The sequence below is a fragment of the Macaca fascicularis genome, chromosome 6 (genome assembly GCF_037993035.2).
Source record: "Macaca fascicularis isolate 582-1 chromosome 6, T2T-MFA8v1.1".
In the NCBI taxonomy this organism is placed as follows: domain Eukaryota; kingdom Metazoa; phylum Chordata; class Mammalia; order Primates; family Cercopithecidae; genus Macaca; species Macaca fascicularis.
The window spans coordinates 84,561,409-84,589,047 of NC_088380.1; the positions used below are offsets into that span (position 1 = coordinate 84,561,409).

Sequence of the window (27,639 nt, forward strand, 5' to 3'; positions counted from 1 at the left end):
AATGGCTCCAAAAGTCTTACAATGAAAACAACAGTCCTGCCAGTTGTTCTTTCCAGAGGCAAACAATTTTCATTCTTAATTTTTCCTTCTGTTAGTTACCTTCATGGGTTTTTCCAAATTGTTATCTTTTTAGTTTTTCAAGTGAATGCATATATTAATACATAAAATTTTAAAAAGCTTCTTCAGTTTATAATGCATCCTAACAGTCCCCTGCCCCATCCCTCCTAATTCTCCAGAGCAATGACTTTTAACTCTTCCAGCAATGTCTTCTGTTTTTTCCCTCACATAACTACTTAGTCATTTCTTGATTATTTTGTACATTATATAGTGATTTCTGGATATGACAGGTGAGGATTTAGCTCTTACACCATCGTTATCTTCACTTCCTCCCATATTGTCCCAAAGTGCTTACCATATTTAGGGGTGAAGCAGTCACCACATCATTATGACTGTGTATGTATTGCTCCTTGTTGAGAAAAACAGTGTATTATGCTCTTCCTATCCTGTACTTCTTTCTGCCCTAGAATTAATGATTGCCTAACCAACCCTTCCCCCTTATTTTTTTACTTTTGCTTTATCTTCAATGAACTTCTTTCCAAATGCCCCAAATTTGGCAATAACTTATTTTTAAGAGAAGGGATCTCACTAAGGTAGCCAGGCTTGTCTGGAACTCTTGGGCTCAAGCCATCCTCTTGCTGAGCCTCCTGAGTAGCTGGGACTACAGGCATGGGCCATTCCACCCAGCTAACCTATTAATATTTTTACTGTTTCTTTTTAAGCCAGCTCCATAGCTGGAATATTGTCTGGATCTATGTCATTCTCTGGTTTGTGTACTCCTTCACTTTGCTGGAGTATTTTCTCCAATAGCTTCTCAAAAAAGGGTACATGGAGGTAACCCCTGAGTTTTTGCTTGCCTAAAAATGTATTTTACCTTCACCCTTGATTATTTGGGTGAATATAGATTTATCAGTTGAAAATAACTTTCTAGAATTCTGAAGGCACGGTTCCATTGTTTTCAGATTCCTTTTCAAGACAAGGTCTCTTCTGTCCCCCAGGCTGGAGTGCAGTGGCACAATTACCACTCACTGCAGCCTTGGACTCATGGGCTCAATTGATCCTTCCATCTCAGCTCCCTGAGTAGACGGGAATACAGGTGTGCACCACAATGCCCAGCTAATTTTTGTGTTTTTTGTAGAGATGGGGCTTTGCCATGTTGCCCAAGCCGGTCTCAAGTGATCCACCTGCCTTGGCCTCCCAAAGTGCTAGGATTACAGTGGTGAGCCACTGGGCCCAGCTAGTTTTTCTTTTATTCTCTACTTCCTTCATTTCTCAAAGGCATCTCAAACTCAGTGGGCCCAAAACCAAAGTCAAACTCCATCAGAATATCCTGCTACTTACAACTTTAAAATATATCTTAAATCACAAGTTCTTACTACATGCAACCCTTTGGTTCAAGCAACCATCATCCCTCACTTGAACTTAGAATTGGTTTTCCTGCTTCTGTATTTTTTTAAATTATAGAATATTTCAAATAAACCATGCGTGGTTTTATTCTTTTTACTACATAAAAAGAATGAAGATGTGCCAGGTGTGGTGGCTCATGCCTGTAATCCTAGCACTTTGGGAAGCTGAGGTGGGCGAATCACTTGAGGTCAGGAGTTTGAGACCAGCCTTACCAACATGGTGAAATCTTGTCTGTACTAAAAATAAAAAATAAAAAATTTATCCAGGCATGGTGGTGTGCACTTAGTCCTAGCTACTTGGGAGCCTGAGGCAGGAGAATTGCTTGAATTTGGGAAGGCGGAGGTTGTAGTGAGCTGAGATTGCACCACTGCACTCCAGCCTGGGCAACAAGAGCTAAACTGTCTTTAAAAAAAAAAAAAAATATATATATATATATATACACACACACACACATATATATACACACACACACACACACACATATATATATATATATGAATGAACGCTTACATACTTAAACATGAATTGCTTTAAGTGTTTGGCATTCGCTGTTCCCGTGCATGCCAGCAGCTTCTTACCGTAAACACCTGGGACTTACTATAGAGCAGCTGGAGTACATTCCGCCCACACACAGGACAAAGAGCTGACAACCAAGGAGAGAGGGGAATCAATACTCCAGTTTTCTCCCTTCCATTTCCCTGTATCTCAGCAGTATGGAGCTTGTTACCAGTGAGAACCTGCTCGCTGACTTTAAACTGGTTTTCTTACCTTCTCAGTTCAGTTTTTCCTTACCTCAACTGACGGTTTCTGGTATGACCTAGCAAATAAACTGCTTTCACTGAAATTTCAGTCTTGGAATCTACTTTGGGTTTCCCAATTTAAGACAGAAACATACTCATTTTCCCATCACTGGACTTCCAGGTTGTTTTCAATTTTTCACTGTTACAAACAAGGCTGCAACATTTATCTACAAACCTCTGGATATACACGTAGGAAGCTTTTGGTATTTCCACTAGCGAAACTGCTCAGTTGAAGGGTATGTGGATCTTCATCTTTAATAAATATTACCAACATTTGAAAAGCCCGACAATGTCAAGGACTGGCAAGAGTGTCACATGTGATGGGTGTGGAAAGGCAGCTCACTGTAGCAGGTGCTGGGGACTCAGTTGGGGTCTTGGAGAAGCACTTATTTATAGCAAGAATGTTTCATAAATGGTATCTGATAGAGTCAAGAGTAGTGGGGAATAAAAACAAGTGGCTTAGAAATAATTATAGATCTAAAGTCAACAAAATACTTTTTTTCTAATGTAAAAATCCATACTTTTTTTAGAGGGAGGGGGAACAACTTAAACCAGAAAACACCTTCATATTAATCATTCTTCTCATATACTTCAAATTTGTACTTAATGCCTTTCTCCTCTTGGACATCAGAGAGAACACCTGGGTATCTGTAAAAGAAAAAAATATATAATTAAATTATGTGTCCATTAAAAACACAGCTTCCGTCATTCTCAGTTTAAACGCATCAATAATGCATAAAGCAAATAAAAAGTTTCCCTTTTTTCTTCACAATGGTAAACCACTGTCAAGTTGGATAAATATCATGCAAATATACTACATATGCAAATGATAAGAAAAAAACTGTAAACTAGAAAGTTAGAAAACAAAAAGTGTAATTTCTCCTCTTTTGTTTCCTTTGGATTCCTAATTCTCTCAAAAACCAGTTAGCAGTTTCCCTCGTATCTTTCCTCTCTATCACCCAGCTCATAGGAAATTTCTTAAGAACTTTTGGAAAGACTTACATTTGGTATCACATTTCTTGTGTAAGCAAAAGACAAAATACAACCTGAAGCTGTTTAGGGCATAACTGAAATTATGTGCCCTGGACAGTGACAGGTTCTCTGCTTCAGTTTGATTGATGGACACCACACTGCTCTAATTCCACAATGTGTGGCAGATTGTAATTCCTTTATTAGGATCTGCTATTCCTGTTCCCTAACTCTCACTTAAACCTGTGTTCTCTCCAGCTTCCCATCCAAAACCCAGCTTCTCCACTGAGGAATCTTCTGACCATTCCAGCCTCCAATAAACCCCAATCTTTGGTTACTTCTTCAGTACTATGCAGGCTGCACCCCAGTATGCTCCAGGTAGTCAGGAACACCTGCTTGAATCAGACTGTGCTTCTTTCTGGTTCTTCTGTGTGACATGCTTCTGAGCCTGGCTGTCAAAGTCTTCATCCTTGTAAAAAATTTAGCATTGTTGGCCAGGCGCAGTGGCTCATGCCTGTAATCCCAGCATTTTGGAAGGCCAAAGTGAGTGGATCACTTGAGGTCAGGAGTTCAAGACCAGCCTGGCCAACATGGTGAAACCCTGTCTCTAATAAAAATACAAAAATTACCTTGGCATGGTGGCGGGTGCCTGTAATCCCAGCTACTCAGGAGGCTGAGGCAGGAGAATTGCTTGAACCTGGGTGGTGGAGGTTGCAGTGAATCAAGATGGCGCCACTGCACTCCAGCTTCCATGACAGAGCAAGACTCCGCCCCCACCCCAAAAAATCAAAAAAGAATTGTGCCTAACACATTAAGTGTTCTATAAATGGTGCCTACTAGTATTATTGGTTTGTTTCATTTCTCTATTTTTAAAACTCACTGTAGGCAGGGAAAACACAGTAAACGTTTAAGTCTCCTGATATTCAATACATTGCTGAGTAATAACAGACATTAACCTTTGTTGACTAATGAGAGATTATGCAATTTTGGTAAAAAAAAAATTAGGGGTACAAAGTAACAAAATTATAGGGAAAAAGATGCTTTCTGGAATAATTTATATTTCAGAGGAAGAAGCAATGTTTCTATTAACCATTTTCTATTATAATTTTAGTCTCTCTGAAATGAGTCATGAAAAGTAACATCTACATACATTTTTGGTGCAAAATTCTCAAGTGTCAAGACTGTCAGTTCATAAGACAAAAGCGACATACCAAGAAGTTTCTGGGCCGGGGGCGGTGGCTCACGCCTGTAATCCCAGCACTCTGGGAAGCTGAGGACGAGGCACGTGGATCATCTGAGGTCAGGAGTTCGAGACAAGCCTGGCCAACATGGTGAAACCCCTTCTCTACTAAAAATACAAAAATTAGCTGGGCATGGTGGCGGGCACCTGTAATCCCAGCTACTTGGGAGGCTGAGGCAGGAGAATCGCTTGAACCTGGGAGGAGGTTGCAGTGAGCCAAGATCGTGCCACTGCACTCCAGCCTCGGCAACAAAGCAAGACTGTATCTCAAAAACAAAAAATAAACCGAAAAACCAAAACACAATTAAAATCAAGACTCTACAGGAAGCACAGGCTCAGGAGCAAAGGGGCAGCTGAGTAATGTGGACGAGTATGCCAGCATCCAGACAGGAAGTTGTAGGGTCAGAAGAAGAAACATCAGCCTATCCAAAACCTACTTCAAGGTGTCCATTGACAAGGGGCATCTGTCCCAGCTCTGGAGCCAACTACTGCCTCCACAGGCCTCTTTTAATCTCTATTCTCTTTGACTATGTGGTCACACACAAGATTGTTAACTAGAAGTAAAAGCCTGTTGGGGGCTCATTAAGTAGAAAACTGCCGATATAAAATATCTGGGCCTGCTGGTTTGGTTGGGGTCTAGTGTGAAATAGTCTGAGATGGATTTCTTCCAGGTAAGATGAATAAGAGCAGAGCCCTAGAGGACAGGCTGGCACGGTGCTGTTGAAAAATCGACTGCCCAAACAATGACCTACAGGGATGAAGGCAGACACAAAGTAAAACCACCTTACTTTATTAATATGACCTTCTGCTCTGGCTTCCATCACTTGTGGCTCCTTCTACATTCTAATTTTATTCTCTTCTTGCCTCACAAGTTCTCTCTTTCATCGGTATTTCACTATACTAGTGTGTCTTATTTTTTAAATCGGGAAGAATAGTGTTAATAAAATACATTATATTTGAACAGAAACCTATATAACCACAAGAGGTCAACTGATAGAGACAACGGGGCTTAAACTAAGTGAGTAGCTGTGGGGAAAGGGATAGGGGAGGTGGAGAATGACCAAAGTTTATATTTGGACAGTAGAAAGCAAATCCAAGTTCCCCAGCGCACAGAGATCTGGAGAGAAAGCCGCTCCAGAATTGAGCAATGTTAGTTTTCCAGGGACAAGGTATATTCACATTATCTTCACAGGTTTCCTTTTTCTCCAGAGAATGAAGGATTGACTTATTCTAGGTCTCCCGTTAGAGAATTCCTTCCATTCTATTAAAGAGGCTGTTATGATGTTATGTTAGTAGATGCCTGAAAGTACAAATGACCATCAAATGTTGCAATGGAAGAGTTTTTTGCTTTCTCCCATAGCCTTGTTTAGAATCTCCACTTTGGAGCAATTTCCTTATTCCTATCTCAATCTATTCACTATTAATATTTTCTAAGACATTTAAGAAGTACTACCAATCCGTCACAAACTCTTTCAAAATCACAGAAGGGAAGAGAGCATCTCCTAATTCACTCTATGAGGTCACTTTTATCCTGATAACAAAACCAGGGGAAGGCATTTAAAAAAAACAAAAACAAAAACTGTAATCCCAGGACTTTGGGAGGCCGAGGCGGGCGGATCATGAGGTCAGGAGATCGAGACCATCCTGGCTAACATGGTGAAACCCCGTCTCTACTAAAAATACAAAAAATTAGCCGGGCGTGGTGGTGGGCACCTGTAGTCCCAGCTACTCAGGAGGCGTGAACCTGGGAGGCAGAGCTTGCAGTGAGCTGAGATTGTGCTGCTGCACTCCAGCCTGGGTGACAGAGCGAGACTCCGTCTCAAAAAGAAAAACAAACAAACTATAAATCACCCCTTCTGAATATAAATGCAAAAATCTTCAACAAAATACTAGCAACCTAAGCCCAGTAACATATAAAAAGGATTAGATACCAAGTAGAATTTATCCCAGAAACATTAGTTTAATGTGAAAATCAATGTGTTATACCATATTAATAGTACATTAAAGTATTAGTATAAAAGACAAAAACCACATGATCATCTCAATAGACTCAGAAAAAGTATGTCACAAAATCTATAATACTCTCATGATAAAAAATACTAAATAAACTAGAAACAGAAGGGATCTTCCTCAATGTGATAAAGGCACTAACAGCTTAAATCACACTTGATGAGAGAGAAAAGCTTCCCCTCTAAGATTAGGAACAAGACAAGTAAGTCTGCTCTTGCTATCTTCTAGTCAACACTGTATTGGCAGGTCTAGCCATGGCAATTAGGCAAAGAAAAAAGTAAAAAAACATCCAGATTAAAAAGGAAGAAGTAAACCTATATTTGCAGATGACATTATACTGTAGAGAAAATCCTAAGGAATCTACCAAGAATCAGAATTACTAAATGAGTTCAGCAAGGTTGCAAGATACAAGATCAATAAACAAAAATTACTTGCATTTCTGTAAATAGCAATGAACAGTCTGAAACTAAAGAAAACACCATTTACAACAGCATCAAAAGGAATATAATACATAAGAATGAATTTAACACTGAAAGGTATAAAACATTGCTGAACGAAATAGGACCTAAACAAGGGGAAAGACATCACATGCTCAGGGTTTAAATTTTTTTTTTTTTTTTGAGACAGAGTCTTGCTCTGTCACCCAGGCTGGAGTGCAATGGCGTGATCTTGGCTCACTACAACCTCTGCCTCCCAGGAACAAGCAGTTCTACTGCCTGAGCCTCCCAAGTAGCTGGGATTACAGGCATGTGCCACCACACCCAGCTAATTTTTTGAATTTTTAGTAGAGATGGGGTTTCGCCACGTTGGTCAGGCTGGTCTTCAACTCCTGACCTCAGGTGATCTGCCCCCCTCGACCTCCCAAAGTGCTGGAATTACAGGCATGAGTCACTGTGCCTGGCCTTTTTTTTTTTTTTTTTTTTTAATAATATACTTACTCTGGTAGAAGTTTATATTTCTCCAAATCAATTTCTGGAAGAAAGGTGTCACTTTCAAAGTCTTGCATGATCCTTGTCACAAATAGTTTAAGATGGCCTGGGTGATTCATGGCTTCCTTTGAAATAAAACAACATCAATTTTCTTAATGTGTATCAAAAGACATAGAAACTCTAAGATTTATGTTTAGTTAGTTTATACTAAGTATTAAAAATATGCTTGGTACTGCCAAAGCATATTATTAAAATATCCTATTATTTCATCTGGGGTGCTGCAAAGTATGCCTTAGTTATATTGAGAATGACACTAACCATTAACAATAATTATGACAGACTGAGTTTAAATATAGTCTGGCCTCCAGTTTGCTTACAAGAACTTTTTAATTTAAGCATTCTCTTTTATTGTTTTCCCTTTGGCTGTTTAGAGTTAAGAGCCCAAAATTATCTAGTTGTTCTCCATAGAAAAATTTACATTAACATGTATGAATAAGATAGTACAATTTAATGAGACCTTGACTATGGAAAACCCCAAGAGCATACTTAGTACATATACATAAAATTTAGTAATGCTTCCAATTCTCAGAAGATAATTACAATGCTAGTAGGTAGGTAATTTATTCTGCTTCTTGTTGCTAACAATTGTATTAACATTTGGCTTAATATTGTACATGACTTTTCTAACTACTCCCTAAAATATGGTTGATAATTTCTGTAGAAAAAGTTGCCCTAGAATGAGTGTCTTAAAATTCTCATTCATAAAAAGTATGTCTTAATTGCAATTCTAAGAAAGCAGTAGTTCTTGATCTTAAATAGCTTATAGAAAACACACACACACACACACACACAACAAATCCAAGTGTTTATTTTTAAAATTCCAAATAAGGGTACAGAACAAATTTTACTTTTTATTTTCAAAACATCGTTTTATATTAAATCATTTATTATTTTTGCTACAACCAAATAGATGCTCTACCAATTCTTACTGTACCAAAAATTTAAAAAGTGGAATGCAGAGTCTCCCCCTTATTTGCAGTTTCACTTTCCAGTTTGTTATCTGTGGCCAACTGTGATCTGAAAATATTAACTGGAAAATTCCAGAAATAATGCATAAGATTTAAATGACATGCTGTTCTAAGTAGTGTGAAGAAATCTTGTGCTGTTCTGCTCTGTCCTGCCTAGGACGTGAATTATCAGTTTGTCCTGCACATGCTGTCTATGTTACCTGCCCCTTAGTCACTTAGGAGCCGTCTGGATTATTAGATTGACTGTGGTGGTGAAGTTCTGTATTAAAGTTGATTATAAGCCAGGCGCGGTGGCTCATGCCTGTAATCCCAGCACTTTGTGAGGCTGAGGCGGGTGGATCACCCGAAGTCAGGAGTTCGAGACCAGCCTGACCAACATGGAGAAACCCCGTCTCTACTAAAAATACAAAATTACCCGGGCATGGTGGTGCATGCCTCTAATCCCAGCTACTTGGGAGGCTGAGGCAGAAGAATCGCTTGAACCTGGGAGGCAGAAGTTGTGGTGAGCCGAGATCGCACCATTGCACTCCAGCCTGGTCAAAAAGGGCAAAACTCAGTCTCAAAAAAAAAAAAAAAAAAAAAAAGTGATTATATAAGCAAACCTTCTGTAAAGGGAGAGATGGTAAATATTTTTGGCTCTGAGGGCCATAGGGTTTCCTACCTTTGTAGGCCACAGACAGTACTGAATGAATGGGTGGAGCTGTGTTCCAATGAAACTTTCTTTACAAAAATAGGCTGGGAGGTCCGATTTGGCCCACAGAAGATAAGCCTGAATGATATCTACAAGCTGTTGTGATGTGTGGTAGGTGGATAATGTAAAAATATCATTTGAAGATTCTACTTCCTATTTATCTATATATAGATTTATCATATTATATAAATGCATTTACGTACTTATATTGCTTAAAGAATACATTTTCTAGTGACTATGGTAATGAATCATTCAAAGTGTGGTAGGCACTGAATAAAATAAATAACTTGTTTTCTTAGAAGAAATTCATACTTGGATGACAATATCAAGGAAAAAATGTCCATTTTCTTCTATCACAAATTGAGAAAATAAGAGGTTCTAGAAACAGGAGCCCAAGAAACTGAGAGTTTTTTTTTTTTTTTTGAGACAGAGTCTCTCTGTTACCCAGGCTGGAGTGCAGTGGCACGCTCTCAGCTCACTGCAACCTCTGCCTCCTGTGTTCAGGTGATTTTCCCACCTCAGCCTCCCAAGTAGCTGGGACTACAGGGGCCTGCCACCACACCCAACTAATTTTTGTATTTTTAGGAGAGATGGAGTTTCACCATGTTGGCCAAGCTGGTTTTGAACTCCTGACCTCAAGCAGTCCACCCACCTTGGCCTCCCAAAGTGCTGGGATTACAGGCCTCCACCTACCTCTTCTTTCTAAAATAATTTCAGTGTATATATCTTACCACAAGACCACCCAAATGGCAGAAACGGATTTTTCTTCCTCCTCATAAATGTTAATTTTTCATTAGTGTTTTAAAAGGCAAAGAATTCTATTATCCTCAAAAGTTTTAAAGCTGGAAGTCATTTGGTATTAAAAAAGAGGTATAAGCCGGGCGCGGTGGCTCACGCCTGTAATCCCAGCACTTTGGGAGGCCGAGGCGGGCGGATCACGAGGTCAGGAGATTGAGATCACAGTGAAACCCCGTCTCTACTAAAAATACAAAAAATTAGCCGGGCGCGGTGGTGGGCGCCTGTAGTCCCAGCTACTCGGGAGGCTGAGCCAGGAGAATGGCGTGAACCCGGGAGGTGGAGCTTGCCGTGAGCCGAGATCGCGCCACTGCACTCCAGCCTGGGCGACTGAACTAGACTCCGTCTCAAAAAAAAAAAAAAAAAAAAAAAAAGAGGTATATTGGCCAGGCGCAGTGGCTCACACCTGTAATCCCAGCCCTTTGGGAGGCTGAGGCAGGCGGATCAGCAGGTCAGGAGGTCAATACCATCCTGGCTAACATGGTGAAACCCCATCTCTACTAAAAATACAAAAAAAATTAGCTGGGCATGGTGCCATGCGCCTATAGTCCCAGCTACTCGGGAAGCTGAGGCAAGAGAATGGCGTGAACCCAGGAGGCGGAGCTTGCAGTAAGCCAAGATTATGCCACTGCACTCCAGCCTGGGCGACAGAGTGAGACTCCGTCTCAAAAACAACAACAACAACAACAACAACAAAAACCAAAAAAAATTGGTTGAGGAAGTTTTCTGCTTGTAATAAATTCATATACATCTAGTTAGTGTATATCAACTGAGAGCCCCAACCCTTTCTCAGTAAGAGATAGATTCATCCTGAAAGACAAAGTGTATCTAGGGTACATTTAGGTAGTAGAAACCAGTGCAATGCAACTACATTTCTCAGGAAAAGATTTAGAATGGATTTTAAATTGGAAATATCAATTATTCTTTGATTTGAAAGTAGACTGGTACTGGAGAGATGTTGGTCACAAGATACAAGATTTCAGTTACATAGGAGGAGTAAGTTAAAGAGATCTATTGTACAACATCTATTATTTTATAGTTAATAAATGTATTCTTGAAAACTGCTAAGCTAGTAGACTTTAAGTGTTCTTACCACATAAAATAAGTGGGTAATACATATGTTAATTAGCTCCATTTAGCCATTCTACAATATATACACATTTCAAAACAACATGTTGTACATAATATATATATGCAATTATTTGCCAATTAAAAAGATAAATAGGCTAGGTGCTCACGCCTGTAATCCCAGCACTTTGGGAGATCAACTGCTTGAACCCAGGAGTTCAAGACCAACCTGGTCAACATGGCAAAACCCTGACTCTACAAAAAATACAGATATTAGCCAGGCATGATGGTGTGTGCCTAAAGTCCCAGCTACTTGGGAGGAAAGGTGGGAGGATTGCTTGGGCCTGCCTGGGAGCTCGTGGCTACAGTGAGACAGTGCCACTGCACTCTAGCCCAGGTGACAAAGCAAGAACCTGTCCCAAAAATAAATGAATAAATAAATAATAAATAGGCTATAAATAATAATAAATAGCCTATAAAAGATAGGCTGATACAGACTAAAATATTTATTTTTGCATTTCTATTTAGTTTGTATAGTATCAAACAACAAATAATTTGAACTGACAACAGATAATTTACAGTACAGATAATGTGCTGCTTCCTATACTCATGGCTTAATTTTTTAAAGGTTCAGATGACGAGTTATGTCTGTTTTCTTCCACTTCCTTTAAATGGCAGGGAAGCTGAAAGAAAGTAGAATAGAACATTTCTTTTTATTTACCAATAACTACACTTACCTTATAAACAGAACTGCCACCAACTATCCAAATCATGTCTACTTTATTTGCTAATTCTGGTTGTTCAGTAAGTTTTAAGGCATCATCCAGACTTCTGGCAAGAAAATGAGCTCCTTGTGGAGGTTCCCTGAGGTTAAAAAAAGAATTACACATAATTTTCGTAAAATCCATCCATACTAGTCAAATAATCTGACTAAGCAGCAATGACTATAGAATTAAAATAATCATAAATATGAATCCTTTCAACAAGAAGCACTTAACATCAGTATGGCCTATGACCAATAATTCAGCCTACATTTGTACATCTATGGCTCACAATGAATCATGAAACAGAACCAGGTGGTATCTTGTGATATCTCTGGTGGAAAAACATCAGAATAGGAGTTATTTCCGGAGGGGTGGGATAAAGATTCACTTGGACAGGGCAGGAGAGAACTTTCTGGGGATGATAGGTACTATTCTGTATCTTTGATAGGGCTGGGGTTACACAGGTGTATACATTTACCAAAACTTAGCAAATGTACATTTAAGACTTGTCTCTCATGTAAAAAATGTAATAGTTACTTCAGAAGGACAAAAACTGTAAAAGACAGAATCATTGTATTTATTTATTTATGAGATAGAGTCTTGCTCTGTTGTCCAGGCTGGAGTTCAGTGGCACGATCTCGGCTCACTGCAAGCTCCGCCTCCTAGGTTCACGCCATTTTCCTGCCTCAGCCTCTCTGTAGCTGGGACTACAGGCGCCCACCACCATGTCTGGCTAATTTTTTGTATTTTTAGTAGAGATGGGGTTTCACCCTGTTAGCCAGGATGGTCTCGATCTCCTGACCTGCTGATCTGCTCGCCTCGGCCTCCCAAAGTGCCGGGATTACAGGTGTGAGCCACAGCACCCGGCCAAGACTGAATCATTAATGGTATCAATGATGAAGTATTTAGGTGGAAATACACTAATGTCTGTAGTTTATTATGAATGCAAAAATGAACAAGATCGATTGATGGATGAATGAAGATGTGATGAAACTAGTAGAGTAAAATGTTAATGGTAGATCTAGGTGGATGGTTTACTGTAAACTTCTTTCTGTATGTGTGAAGATTTTCCTGATAAAATATTAGAAAAAGAGTGATATGTTTGAATGACTGCAGAAAAGCTTGGAATGACATTCAGACTGTTAATATGTCATTACCTTTGGGAACGGGGAAAGGATTTTCATGTTTCAAACAATACAGGAATGGGTGAAGTATTAAAAAATGAGCTTATAATTATGTAATTAAAATCCAAAAGGGAAGAAGTTAATTAATTTCAGTGTTTACTCAGGGGTGGTCCAATATTTTGGCTTCTCTTGGCCACATTGGAAGAATTGTCTTGGGTCACACATAAAATACACTAACATTAACGATAGCTGATGAGCTTTAAAAAAAAAAAAAAAAAAAAAAAAAGATCTGTGCATAACGTTTTAAGAAAGTTCACTAATTTGTGTTGGGTGGCATTCAAAGCCATCCTAGGCCACTCTAAGGCCTGCGAGTCATGGGCTGGACAAGCTTGGTGTACACTGACTAGCTTAGTCTCTCCCAATCTCTGAAACTATTTTGTTGGTCATGGTGGGGGTTGCAATTCCCTTTATAAATGACGAAACATGTGGAAATAGGCTTTCATAGTAATTAGATACACAACAGAAATTACAATTCAATGTCAAGTTTTTAGCCTGCTGCTTTAACAAGATTATATAATTGCCCTTGAACTCATAGTTATAATAAGGATTAATCAAGAACTTGATTGCCTCCTCCCTCTCCCTCCTAATTTACTTATTTTATTCTGTCATTCTTAAAAGAATTAGGTTAGAGCAAAGAATGTACTTTGACTCAGGCTGGAAAAAGACATGGAGGCCAGGGAGAAGTTAAATAAGCCCAGGTTATCTCCTAAGGTATCAGGGCAGTTGCAGGGACCAGGTTGGACTAGGCTCTTCGGAGAGAGAACTGAATCTAGAAGAAACAAAGATTTGGAGTTGGGAGAGAAGAGAGTTTCGTTAATAAACCAATGATGGCCAAAACAGAGCTGTGACGGTGTTAGTAACTGCAGATGTGACGACTTCCTTGCCCTTTTGTAGTGAATGTGGAAAAGAAAGTGAAGAACAGATTAGCCAGGCTCATGGTGGCTCATGCCTGTAATCTCAGCACTTTGGGAGGCCAAGACGGGCAGATCACCTGAGGTTAGGAGTTCCAGACCAGCCTGGCCAACACAGTGAAACCCCGTCTCTACTAAAAGTAGAAAAATTAGCTGGGCATGGTGGCGCGTGCCTGTAATCCCAGGTACTTGGGAGGCTGATATAGGAGAATCGCTTGAACCCAGGAGGTGGAGGTTGCAGTGAGCCGAGATTGCGCCACTGCATTCCAGCCTGGGTGAGACAGCGAGACTCTGTCTCAAAAAAACCCAACTCCCGCCGCCACAAAAAAAACAAAAAAAATAAATTAAAGATAGAGCAAAGTTAGAGATTTAAGTTAAAAAAAAGGTATGAAGAATATGCTTCCGTAAAATGTGGCTATTTAGCACTTTAGAGTTCAGTATCACAGGAAACACTGGACCTCCAGGTGGGTAAAAAAGAACATGCAAAAAGCTGAGCTAGTGTTTGAGTTCATCAGCCCTTACACGGCACAAGTGCTAGAAATTAATACAGTAAATGACAAATAGGAAGCATCCAATATAGTGACGTATTTCACTGCTGAATTTCTTTCCTATAATTATTTTAAACCAATCCAGATTGGATTCCCTGACAAAGGGGAGTTGGTATGTGGTAGCATACATATTCTTTGTTAACAAATGTGTGGACATGCTTGATGTTTTTGTGACTGAGTGTTGAGGGTTTGCATGAAGACTAAATGAGATAATGTACACATTGCATTTAACTGGCAATCGTACGTGGTACTATCATTCCTTTTTATAGATGAGGAAACTGAGGCTGAATGGTTAAGACACTACTGGTCACACAGCCAGGAAATGACGGACCTTGGAGTTGAACTCCAGCAGCCTGACTTTGAAACTTGAGCTGCAACTTGTTACGTGGACAAAAGACTGCAGTTGGTGCCTGTGGGCTACAGGGGCCCTTAGACATCAGGATGGTAGGGCTTAGATTAGTGGAACCCTGACTCTTGTCCTATGGCCTTATCTGATTACCCCGGGTGACATGTAAACATTATCCTTTTTCACTGTTCCTGATGTGAGGACGGCCAATGGAATTCTGGCTCCATTTCCCCAGGGAGTGTTGGGAAACCACTTAAAAAAACAAAAAACCCTGAAATGGAATGGTGTCTTAACCAGAACACAAAAATACACCCTCAATTTAAGACCTTTCACACTGAGCCTTTAAAAATGGTGTTCTCTACTAAGCCATACCTCATTTCATTGTGCTTCAAAGATACTGAGGTGTTTTTCTTTTTTACAAATTGAAGGTTTGTGCCAACCCTGCACTGAGCAGGTCTATTGGTGAAGTTTTTCCAACAGCATGTGTTCACTTTGTATTTCTATGTTACATTTTGGTAATTCTCACAATATTTCAGGCTTTTTCATTATAATGTTTTGGGGATCTTGCTGCTACTGTTGCAAGGAACTGTTATGGGGTGCCATAAATCATGCCCTTTTAAGATGGTGAACTGATACATGTTGGGTGTTCTGACAGCTCCACTAACTGGCTATTCCTGTTTCTCTCCCTCTCTTCTGGCCTCCCAATTCCCTGAGACACAACAATATTGAAATGAGGCCAATTAGTAACCCTACAATGGCCTCTAAGCGTAGGAGTGAAAGGAAGAGTTGCATATTTCTCATGTAAAATCAAAAGCTAGAAATGATTATGCTTAATGAAGGAGGCACATAGCAAAGCCAAGACAGGCCAAAAGCCATGCCTCTGGCATCTAACAGCCAAGTTGTAAATACAAAAGAAAAGCTCTTGAAGGAAATCAGAAGTGCTATTCCAGTGAAAATGTGAACGGTAAGAAAGCAAACAGCCTGGCCGGCGCGGTGGCTTATACCTGTAATCCCAGCACTTTGGGAGGCCGAGGCGGGAGGATCATGAGGTCAGGAGATCGAGACCATCCTGGTTAACACAGTACAACCCTGTCTTTACTAAAAATACAAAAAAATTAGCCAGGCGTGGTGGCCGGCGCCTGTAGTCCCAGCTACTCGGGGGGCTGAGGCAGGAAAATGGTGTGAACCTGGGAGGTAGAGCTTGCAGTGAGCCGAGATCGCACCACTGCACTCCAGCCCGGGCGACAGCGAGACTGTGTCTCTAAAAAAAAACACAAAAAAAACCACAAAGAAAACAAATAGCCTTATTGCTGATGTGGAGAAAGCTGAGTGGTCTGGATAGATCAAACCAGCCACATTACCTCACACCAAAGCCCAATCTAGAACAAGGCTTTAACCCTCTTTAATTCTGTAAAGGCTGAGAGAGGTGAGAAAGCTATAGAAGAAAAGTTTGAAACTAGCAGGGTTTGGTTCATGATGTTTAAGGAAAAAGCTGTCTTCATAAGAAAAAAGTACAAGGTGAAGCAGCAAGTTTATCCGGAAGATCTGGCTAAGATCATTGATGAAGGTGGTTACACTAAGAACAGGTTTTCAATGGAGACAAAATAGCCTGCTATTCAAGGAAGATGCCATCTAGGACTTCATAGCTATAAAAGAGAAGTCAATGCCTAGTTTTAAAGTTTCCAAGAACAGGATGATTCTCTTGTTAGGGGTTAAGGCAAGCTGATGACTTTCAGTGGAAGCGAATGCTCATTTACCGTTCTGAAAATCCCAGGGCATTTAAGAATTATGCTAAGTCTTCTCTGCCTGTGCATTAGAAATGGAACAACGAAACTTCGATGACAGCACATTTGTTTACAGCATGGTTCACTAAATATTTTAAGCCTAATGTTGAGACCTACTGCTCAGGAAGGAAGATTTCCTTTCAAAATATTCCTGCTCATTCTGCAGCCCATGGATCAAGGAGTAATTTTGACTTTCAAGTCTTACTATTTAAGAAATACATTTTCTAAGGCTGTAGCTGCAATAGTCAGTCATTCCTTTGATGGATCTGGGCAAAGTAAATGGAAAACCTTTTAAAAAGGATTCACTATTCTAGATGCCATTAACAACATTCATGATTCATAGGAGGAGATCAAAATATCAACATTAACAGGAGTTTGGAGTTAGTTGATTCCAACCCTCATGATGGCTTTGAGGGGTTTAAGACTTCAGGGGTGGAAATAACTGCAGATGTAGTGGAAATGGCAAGAGAATTAGAATTAGAATTAGAAGTGGAGTCTGATGATGGGATGGAATTGCTGGAATCTCATAAAACGTCAGTGGATAAGGAGTTCCTTCTTATGGATGAGCAAAGAAACTGGGTTCTTGAGATGAAATCTACTCCTGGCGAAGATGCTGTGAACATTGTTTGGCCACGAAAGATTCAGAATACTACACAAACTAAGTTAATAAAGCAAGAGCAAGGTTTGAGAGGATTGATTCCCATTTTGAAAGAAATTCTGTTGTGGGTAAAATCCTATAAAATAGCATCACTTGCTCCAGAAAAATCTTTCATGAAAGGAAGAGTCTATCAATGTAGCAAACTTCATTGTTTTATTTTAAGAAATTGCCACAGCCACCCCAGCCTTCAGCAACCATCACCTTTATCAGTCAGCAACCATCAATATCAAGGAAAGACACTCCATAGTGAGAAGATTATGACTCATTGAAGGCTTGGATGATTGTTAGCATTTTTTAGTCATATTTTAATTAAGGTACATACATTTTTTAAAGATATAATACTATTGTACATCTATTAGACTATTACTATAGTGTAAATATAACTTTTATATGCACCGAGAAACCAAAAAATTCATGTGACCACCTTTATTGTGGTATTTGCTTTATTTATTGCAGTGGTTTGGAGCTGAACCTGCAATATCTCTGAGGTATGCCCATATTAAAAATCGGGTATGCTCCAGTCTCATAATGGAATACTATGCAGCCACTAAAAATATTTACAGGACTTTATTTTCTAATATATAAGGGAAAAAGAGGAGGGTAACAAAGTGGTACTATGTGGGATGGTTCTATTTTTATAAATCACCTATGTACTATTCATTGTGTGATTTCTGAATCCCTAATTTGCTAGGGGTTATGCTAGATTCTGGGGACAGAGATAAAATATGCAGTCCCTGCACTCAAAGAGATTGTGATGGCAGTCAGAAATATCTCAGCAGTGACTATAATGTACGAAAGGACATACAATGAAGACGTGCAGAGGACGCTTCATGGGAACGCAGGGCCGGGGTGAGGAGGGAAAATACTCCTCGCGGCATGATTTCTTAACCAAGTGTCAAAGGAGATAAAAACACGTGCAAAGGCACAGGCATGACAGACTACAATCGAAGTGTAGTATAGAATTTTATTTTAATCATACTAAAGTTATTTAACACAAGAAAGCTCTGAGAAAGTTGAGGGTAGCAGAAAAGTAAACTGTGGTGAGGTTTAAAACGGGGTAGGCCGAATTTGGTGGCTCATGCCTGTAATCCCAGCACTTTGGGAGGCTGAGATGGGCAGATCACCTGAGGTCAGGAGTTCGAGACCAGCCTGGCCAACAGGGAGAAACCCCATTTCTACCAAAAAATACAAAAAGTAGCTGGGTATGGTAGTGCCTGCCTGTTATCCCAGCTACTTGGAAGGCTGAGGCAGCAGAACTGCTTGAGCCAGGGAGGTGGAGGTTGCAGTGAGCCGAGATCATACCACTGCCCTCCAGCTTGGGTGACAGTGGGTCATTCTTGTCATACCCAACTAAATCAGAGTTGAGGGGACAGGGGAAAAAAGCATTCAGGGTATAAAACATTGCTCCAAGAATGTAATTTTCTGTGAGCCTGACTGCTGGAACTGCTTGTTGTGACTTGAAACCGGTTTTATCTCCAGCTTCTGAGATAACTTGCTGCAACTCTAGAACTAATTTTGCCCATCACTCATTGTTCACCAATCGGAGCTTGTCAGCTCCCCCAAACCTTAGTAGTGCCAATGAACTTTCTCAAAGAGCGGTAACAGTTCTCCTTTTAAATAAAACCTCTAACCTTCCCTTTGTTCTTCAGACATATATGGAAGGCTACCTGTCGGCATGTATGCCCTAAACTGCAATTTTTTTTCTTCCCAAACAAAATGTTAAATTTAGAGATTAATCTCAACATTTATTTTGCTTTTGATAATACTAAAAGGTTGGGACAGCAGAGCATGGTGAAGATAGAAAAAAAAAGGAATCCAGAATGAAGTCAGGAGAGATGAGAGAGTTGATTTAGGTGGCAGTGGATTTTTGTCTCAAGATCGAGGGAAACGAGAACAAAATAATATTTTAAGGTGAAAATGAGATCATGAGTCTGTTCACTGTGATTTCATTAATATATTAATGTGTACATTCTATAAGATATAAAGTAGCAAGTTTGTGTGTGTGTGTGGGGGGGGAGGGCGCGGTGGCGGTAAGAACTGATGCCTATACCCTTCTGTGTGCCAGAAACTTTACATACAAAACTTCAGTGAGTCTTCAAAATCACCCTAAAAAGTTGTCATTATTCATCTCATTTAATAGGTAAGGGAAGAACCTTCAACAAGGCTTACTTGTAACCTGCCTAAAGTCACAAAGTTACTAGGGGCCATAGCAGATATCAGAAACCAGGTCAGTCAGCATTTGCTACTCCAAGTGTGTGTGGTACGGGGAGAGAGATCTGCACCTTCAAGTTTTAATCACTGTGGAGACTCTGATAGTGAGATCGGAAAAAATTATGACATGAAATTTAGTTAACTTTCATGGATGGGAGACTATTTAAATCTTGTAACATGGAGGCAATTTTGGATTTTCTAAAGATAGTGTCAAGGCTACTATAGCATTGCAGCAAAACTTGTTTATTTAATTTTGGGTTCCAACAAGTTCTTTTTTTTTTTTTTTTAGATGGAGTCTCTCTCTGTTGCGCAGGCTGGAGAGCAGTGGCATAATCTTGGCTCACTGCAACTTCCGCCTCCTGGTTCAACAGCTTCTCCTGCCTCAGCTTCCTGAGTAGCTGGGATTACAGGCGCTCGCCACCACACCTGGCTAATTTTTGTATTTTTAGTAGAGATGGGGTTTCACCATTTTGGCCAGGCTGGTCTCGAACACCTGACCTTGTGATCTGCCCACCTTGGCCTCCCGAAGTGCTGGGATTACAGGTGTGAGTCACTGTGCCTGGCTGGTTCCAAAGACTTTTAAAAGTCACTTTATTGATAAAAATTTAATTCACCCTTTTAAAGTATACAGTTCAGTGACGTTTAGTACATTCACAGAGTTGTGCAAGCATAACTTCTATCTACTTTTAGAACATTTCCATCACCAAAAAAAAAAAAAAAATTCTGTACTCATCAGCGGTCATTCCCACCCTTCTCACCTTAAGTTCTTTTTTTTTTTTTTAGACGGAGTCTGGCTCTTTCGCCCAGGCTGGAGTGCAGTCGCCCTATCTCGGCTCACTGCAAGCTCCGCCCCTCGAGTTCACGCCATTCTCCTGCCTCCGCCTCCCGAGTAGCTGGGACTATAGGCGCCCGCCATCAGGCCCGGCTAATTTTTTGTATTTTTAGTAGAGACGGGGTTTCACTGTGTTAGCCAGGATGGTGTCGATCTCCTGACCTCGTGATCCACCCTCCTCGGCCTCCCAAAGTGCTGGGATTACAGGCGTGAGCCACAGTGCCCGGCCTCACCTCAAGTTCTTTTAAAGCCACAACTTGATTGTCTAGACAACTTCGGAAAAACATTTTCCCCCAATACCTTACTAAGGAAATATTTACCCTAAATAACTAGTGTTCGGTAGAAAATTTGTGATTACCTTGAGGATTCAGTTTCTTCTTACACTGGGGGAGAGGGGTGAAAAATGAAGTCTCCTTAGAGCTGACATAAGCAAGTGATTTCCATGTATAAATCTCTGCCCTTTTATTCAAGAGCCTGCAGTGCCTGGCACTCAGCAGGTGCTGTCTCTCTGTGTGGGACTGACCAACAAGGAAGGAAGCGGGAGGAAGAACAACAACAACAAAAAAGAACTCTAACATTTTTTACAACTGGCATCACTATTTCCCTGGCATGCTTGATAATAAAGACTTTAAATTTTCTTAGCCTTAAAAAAAAAAGCACAAGACACCAACATATGTTATACCTAAATACACAAGAAGCAACCAAACCCAATTACATGCATCACAGGGAGGTCGTAAAAAAAAATTACACTCATTATCTTTGAGGAGAAATGACGGCTCAAGTGAACATCTCCCCCACTGAGATTTCTTTCTGTTTGAGCTCAAGCTAGCCATAAACAAACTTGAGTAGTATTCAAAAATGTCATTAAAGAGCTTCTTGGAATGGCGATATAGTCTGTGAATTTGAAATATACCAAGGAAAGAGATAATCAGAGCATCCTAGCAACCAGAAGAAAGAATAGCATGAAGATGGAAGCAGGCGGCAAGATGCATATCAACAAATCTGCCCGGTCGCCCAGAGGCAATCAATGCAAATATTCTATACACTTTCTTCTGGGGTTTTACCTATGCCATTCTAGGAAGAACTTGGGAGAAAATCTATGTAAGCCTGAATCCCCTTAGCCTATATAGCTGTGTAGTTCTTTCCTTCCCATAGTGTTAACTTGGCTAGGATATAGTTCTTGGTTATTCAGATACTGTATCTAGGTGTTGCTTTGAAGGCATTTTGTAGATGTGATTACAATTCAGTTTTTATTTTTTTTGAGACAGGGTCTCACTCTGTTGGCTAGGCTAGAGTGCAGTGGCACTATCCTGACTCACTGCAACCTCCGCCTCCCGGGAACTAGAGGTACACGCCACCATGCCTGGCTAATTTTTTTGCAGAGATGGGGTTTCATTTTGTTGCACAGATTGGTCTCAGACTCCTGGGTTCAAGTGATCCACCTGACTTGGCCTTCCAAAGTGCTGGGATTGCAGGGGTTGGCCACTGTGCCAGGTCGGACTTTAATCTGAGTGGGCTGATTCAATCAGTTTAAAGGCCTTGAGAGTAGAGTTAAGGCTTTCCTGAAGAAATTTCACCTGTACTGCTTCAGCCCCTGCTGGAGAATTCCAGCTTGCCCTTTCTGATGGCCTGCTTTACAGATTTTTGGACTCACATGCCCAGTCCCCATAATTGTGTAAGCCAATTCCTCGCAATAAAACTCTTTAATATACCTATTTCTATCTCCTACTGGTTCTGCTTCTTTGGTTGAATCTTTACTAATATCCATGGGAAAATAATACTATGACCACTGTTCCCAAGCAAGTAATGCCCTAGGATACTGCATTCTTTTTGTTGATTATATTATTAGACTAAGAATGATTAACATGCCAGATCCCAGACTTTCCCCTTAGGTCCTGATATGGTTTGGCTGTGTCCCTACCAAAATCTCACCTTGAATTGTAATAATCCCCACATGTCAAAGGTAGTATGAGGTGGAGATAAATGAATCATGGAGGGGTGGTTACACCTATGACGTTCTTGTGATAATAACTTCTCATGAGATCTGATGGTTTTATAAAGGGCCTTTCTCCCTTAGCTCAGCACTTCTTCCTGCCACCACATGAAGAAGGACGTGTTTGCTTCCCCTTCCACCATGATTTTAAATTTCCTGTGGCCTCCCCAGCCATGAGGAACTGAGTCAATTAAACCTCTTTCCTGTAAAATTGCCTGGTCTTGGCAGTTCTTTAAAAATAGCAACATGAGAATGGATTAACACAGGTCCAATCCTGGCCACCCCTCAACCTCCCAAGCCATTGGAGTTGACTTCCTGGGCAGTCTTAATATGATTACCCCTCCCACTCTCCAGTTGCCAAGGCATATCTAGGCTTCATGAACTGCTGACTCCAACCCTGGATTGGGGTACAGGAAAATTCTTATCAGAGGCTAACTGGAGATAACTTGCTTCTCTCCAGGATCTCTAGAACCATTTCAATACTTTGAAATTTTTTACCTTCAGACACTGAGTAATGAATGTTAAGTACAAAATATTACTGGGTATTGTGGTTAACTAGGCATAATAGAGCAGAAGATTATGACCCATTTCAGCCTATCCTAAAATTCACATTTTATTGCATTTAGGGTTGGGTCCAGAAAGGAGATCATCACTTAATTTTAGCAAGTCCTAAAACATAGTTGTTTTGACTTTATGTGAAACTACAAGTTACTGATTATACTGTATAACTTATATTTGAGCCTACTGAATGATGGTTCAAAACTTGCAAATCTGATACCACAGTGAGATATTTAATGTTTAATGTAACTTTTCAAGATGATGAAATCAATTACTCAGGTAGTAGAAGAAATTATTGTCATGTAATATAGATAACTGCTTATTTTCTATAATCACCTTTGTGATATTAAGCAGCCTCATCAATAGCTCCTTTTATACAATTTCATTTTATCATATACTGATCTCCACTATAAGACACGATTTTCTTGTGGTGAATTTATGTTAAGGTACTTACTTGAGTTCTCTGCTGAGAACTAAATTAATTCTACCCTTTAAAGGTCGATTCTTCTCAGGAATGGAGAACCAAGTCTTCTTACCCATAATCACCAGATTCTGTTTACCTATAAAATCACAAAGCCTAAGTATATTTTGGGAATATACATGTATTTTCATACATTTATATACAACAAGTCCTTGAATAACATTGTTTTCTTCTAACATTGATGAGAAAAATAATCAATTCCTGGCCAGGGCCACTGTCTGTGTGGAGTCTGCATGCTTTTCCCATGTCTGCATGGAGTTTCTCCAGGTACTCCAGTTTCCTTCCACATCCCAAAGACATGCACATTACTATTCTTAAATGTATGTATAGCTTATATTTATTTCAGTGTTTAATATTAGAAGTGTTTTCGGCCTTCATTTAGAAGTTTGGTGATGTTTTTGTGACCAGCAATATGCCCTAGGAACTCAACTCTTGTGTACATCAAGTAGCCTATGGTAAAATTGGTTTTGCTATACATTGTTTCACTTAGAGTCACAGTTTCCAAGAACTCACAGATACGTTAAGTGAGGACTTAGTGTAGGTATGTGCATAGATATGACTGACATCCTGACATTTAGTGGCTCTCCTTTAAAAAAAATAAACTTAAAAGTCTTACCAAAATTCATACTTATCACTTATTGCCTAAATATAACTATTTTTCCCTTTGGCATTATCCAATTTATATCGAATATTTACTTTTAATCAATTGCAATTGTGTATAACATAGTAATGAGTAAAGATTCTGGGGAGGCAGAGGCAGGCGGATCACGAGGTCAGGAGATCAAGACCATCCTGGCTAACACAGTGAAACCCCGTCTCTACTAAAAATACAAAAAATTAGCTGGGCATGGTGGCAGGCGCCTGTAGTCCCAGCTACTTGAGAGGCTGAGTAGGAGAATGGCGTGAACCCGGGAGGTGGAGCTTGCAGTGAGCTGAGATCGTGCCACTACACTCCAGCCTGGGAGATAGAGGTGAGACCCAAAAAAAAAAAAAAAAAAAAAACTGAGTCAAAGTGCTGAAGTTGAATGCATTTTGTCATCCACAAGACAAATCGTGTTAACCCCTTGTAGTTTACTTTCTTTATCCATAAAATAGAGATAACAATAGTTCCTGCTTCTAGGGTTGTTGTGGGAATTAAAGACTTAGAATAATGTCCAGCCTCTAATCAGTACTGTCAAAACTGTTATATAATTGTATTATTCATATTTGTGTACTTTGTAGATTGGTATTAAATCATACTTTTAAAAATAGCTGCTTAATGTTCCACTCAATTGCCTTAAAACATGTTTAATTATGTCTGTATCCTACTCTTTTAACGCTTCTATAAAACCTTTTTACATATAGCGTCCACTTTGGGTCAATTTCTTAGGAGAATAACTTTGAGACTCAGCTATCTGAACCAAAGAAACATCAACATTACCAGACCATATTGGGATTTCTGAGAGTGGCTTTTATCAATTCTTTTTTTTTTTTTTTTTTTTTTTTTTGAGACGGAGTCTCGCTCTGTCACCCAGGCTGGAGTGCAGTGGCCGGATCTCAGCTCACTGCAAGCTCCGCCTCCCGGGTTTACGCCATTCTCCGGCCTCAGCCTCCCGAGTAGCTGGGACTACAGGCGCCCGCCACCTCGCCCGGCTAGTTTTTTGTATTTCTTAATAGAGACGGGGTTTCACCGTGTTAGCCAGGATGGTCTCGATCTCCTGACCTCGTGATCCGCCCGTCTCGGCCTCCCAAAGTGCTGGGATTACAGGCTTGAGCCACCGCGCCCGGCGGCTTTTATCAATTCTTTAGCTATGGGCTCTCGTCATCATCTCTACCAGTGACCTAAGTATCAAATCCAAATACCTTGTATCTGTCCCATTCAAGAGCTGCAGCATCTGCTCCTTTCTTACTGTTTGTTTCCTCTGCCATGCCTCCTCTTACAACCATAAATATCCAGGTCTCTTAGGTTTTAAATGGGGCATCTCTCAACCCCCACATTCTTTTCCTTGGTTATTCCCTTCCCTCCAATAGTTCAATTCACCTAGATCTCTGTGCCTGAAATTATCCTAGATGTCCTAGAGGCGCCTCATCATTACAATGGTACATTATTCTCCACTCCTTTACATGTCACGTCAGCTTTCAAACTGAAAATCTGAGCGTTCTTCCTTGATGCATCATCTTTAAATTCCTGATCTCCAAAATCCAGGGTCATGTAACCTTAAAAATTTTTTACCCTCTCTTCTCCATTGCCTTTGTTCAGGCCTTATCTCTTCCAGCAGCTCTTCCAAAGGCCTCCTCTGCTTTCCTTTCCGAGCGCTAACCTCCACTGAAGCCTCCACCCAGCTGCCAATTCTGCCCCATGCCTGATAATTTGCTCGTGCGTTAACATAAAATTTCTAAGACAAAAAAATTTTAATAGTGGTAAATGAACCTTGGGAACTGCATACAGATCCATAAGAGAAAAGGTCCCAGATTAACACGGAAAACTTTCCATTTAAATAACATTTGCATTGGTAAATTTCATCAACCAAGACCCTACTTAATCCCACATTACCTTCTACTGAAGAGGTTGTGGTCATTCTTTGGAAATATCTGAATTCATTCCTACAAGTTAGAGAAAGAGCGTTACTCGAAACATTATTGTCAGGCCTCTGAGCCCAAGCCAAGCCATCGCATCCCCTGTGACTCGCACGTATACGCGCAGATGGCCTGATGTAACTGAAGAATCACAAAAGAAGTGCAAATGTCCTGCCTCACCTTAACTGATGACATTCCAAGACAAAAGAAGCGAAAATGGCCGGTCCTGGCCTTAAGCGATATTATCTCGTGAAACTCCTTTTCCTGGCTCATCCTGGCTCAAAAAGCTCCCCTACTGAGCACCTTGTGACCCCCATTCCTACCCCGCCAGAGAACAACCCCCCTTTGTAATTTTCCTTTACCTACCCAAATCCTATAAAACAGCCCCACCCCTTATCTCCCTTCGCTGACTCTCTTTTCCGACTCAGCCCGCCTGCGCCCAGGTGAAATAAACAGCCATGTTGCTCACACAAAGCCTGTTTGGTGGTCTCTTCACATGGACACGCATGACAATTATCCCTTGAGCTCCAGCTCTAAGGCACCTGACAAACGGAGCGCTGCGGGCAGGGGTGAGGTGTTTTCTCCAGGGCTGGGACTTTGCCCTGGGAAAGGGCGCCGCAGGGCAAAGACCTCACCTGGCAGCAGGATCCGGGCAGAAATCAGCAACTTTGCCTCCTGCGCAGCAGAAAAGGGGAATCCGAATCCAGTCGGGCCCACCCTTCCTGCGAGCGCAGACCGCAAGTTTGGCCCCATCCTCTCGCCGGGAGTCGGCCCAGCGCGTCCCACCCAGATACCCCGACCGCGGGCAGCCTGCGCCAGTCTGGATCCCATCGCCCCGGCCCGGCAGATACCTGAGCAGCGGCCAGGGCAGGTCCCCGTTCTTGCCGATGCCCATGTTCTGGGACACAGCGACGATGCAGTTTAGCGAACGAACCATGACAGCAGCTGGAGGACCTCCGAGCCCGCTAGTTAAAACAGAACGCGCGGTCAAGATTGGCGCGAAATTGTGGCCGCCCCGCCCTCTCGTTCCTATTTGTGCAGGCGAGGCCCCGCCCCCCGCCCCGGCGCACGGCAGGGTCACGGCGGGCTCGCGCCCGCAGACGCCTGGGAACTGCGGCCGCGGGCTCGCGCTCCCGGCAGGGCCCTGTTCCCGGGCTGCCATCCTTGCCCTGCCATGTCTCGCCGGAAGCCTGCGTTGGGCGGCCTCGCTGCCTCCAGCCCAGTCCCTGCGAGGCAAGCTGTTTTGAGCCGATTCTTCCAGTCTACGGGAAGCCTGAAATCCACCTCCTCCCCCACGGGTGCAACCGATCAGGTGGACCGTGACGCCGCAGCGCCCCCAGCGTCCACTTTCCCGCCCCAGCTGCCGCCGCTCGTGGTAGGTTCTGTCCGGGACGGGGAAGGGCTGTCGGGGCCGGTGGGCGGGGCTTGTGGGTGAGGCGGGCGGAGGCGGGTACTCTCCGCCAGATGGCAGGGCTGGAGGAGGAAGGGGTGGGCTGAAGAAGGGGAAGGTGGGAAGAGCCCAGGCGGGGCTACAAACTAGGTGAAGCGCTGAGGTTTTTAGTACTTCCATTTGAGGAGATAGGCTAAGGTTACGCAGGTGTTTAATGGCAGGCCTGAGACAGGAACTCAGGTCTCCTGACTCGCATTCTGATAAGGGGGCTTGTGGGTAAGGGGTGCGTCTTTTAACCTCCATCCTTTTTTTTTTTCCTTGGTGGTCGAAGAGTTTTACTGATTTAAAAAGTGCAGGATTGGGTGACTAGAAGAAAGCTGCCGTTAGGTCTCCAGTTTTCAAGGCTGCAACAGCGTTGCTCAATATTTC

The 27,639-nt window shown here is 41.4% G+C and overlaps 2 protein-coding genes across 19 annotated transcripts in view; one reads left to right on the forward strand and one right to left on the reverse strand.

Annotated features, from left to right (window-relative positions):
- Nucleotides 1-2,375: 2,375 nt before the first annotated feature.
- DHFR (dihydrofolate reductase) lies at nucleotides 2,376-27,134 on the reverse strand. 14 transcript variants are annotated; one of them, XM_073993711.1, is made up of 10 exons: nucleotides 27,105-27,134; nucleotides 26,672-26,785; nucleotides 26,456-26,495; nucleotides 26,290-26,377; nucleotides 25,798-25,847; nucleotides 23,238-23,343; nucleotides 11,732-11,858; nucleotides 7,422-7,537; nucleotides 3,626-3,702; nucleotides 2,494-2,912 (listed from the first exon to the last, which is right to left on the reverse strand). In XM_073993711.1, exons 5-10 carry the CDS (start codon nucleotides 25,820-25,822, stop codon nucleotides 2,791-2,793), a joined length of 573 nt encoding a protein of 190 aa, XP_073849812.1. In that variant the 5' UTR covers nucleotides 25,823-25,847; nucleotides 26,290-26,377; nucleotides 26,456-26,495; nucleotides 26,672-26,785; nucleotides 27,105-27,134; the 3' UTR covers nucleotides 2,494-2,790. The 14 variants fall into 14 exon arrangements, 13 of the variants coding, with proteins under 13 accessions (XP_065402495.1, XP_065402496.1, XP_065402487.1 ...); XM_065546423.2 differs by lacking the exon at nucleotides 26,290-26,377 and having other exon boundaries at nucleotides 2,376-2,912; nucleotides 26,456-26,542; XR_012413795.1 differs by lacking the exon at nucleotides 3,626-3,702 and having other exon boundaries at nucleotides 2,376-2,912; nucleotides 26,456-26,542; nucleotides 26,672-27,134.
- The window catches only part of MSH3 (mutS homolog 3), a 223,575-nt gene continuing 222,854 nt past the window's right edge, over nucleotides 26,919-27,639 (forward strand). For all 5 annotated transcript variants that reach the window (XR_012413790.1, XR_012413791.1, XM_005557283.5 and 2 more), the window contains exon 1: nucleotides 26,919-27,195. Coding sequence is in view for 3 of the 5 variants with exons in the window: in XM_005557283.5 (XP_005557340.2) it covers nucleotides 26,995-27,195 (201 nt within the window). In the remaining 2 variants the exon portion in view is untranslated. The remainder of the gene's footprint in view (nucleotides 27,196-27,639) is intronic.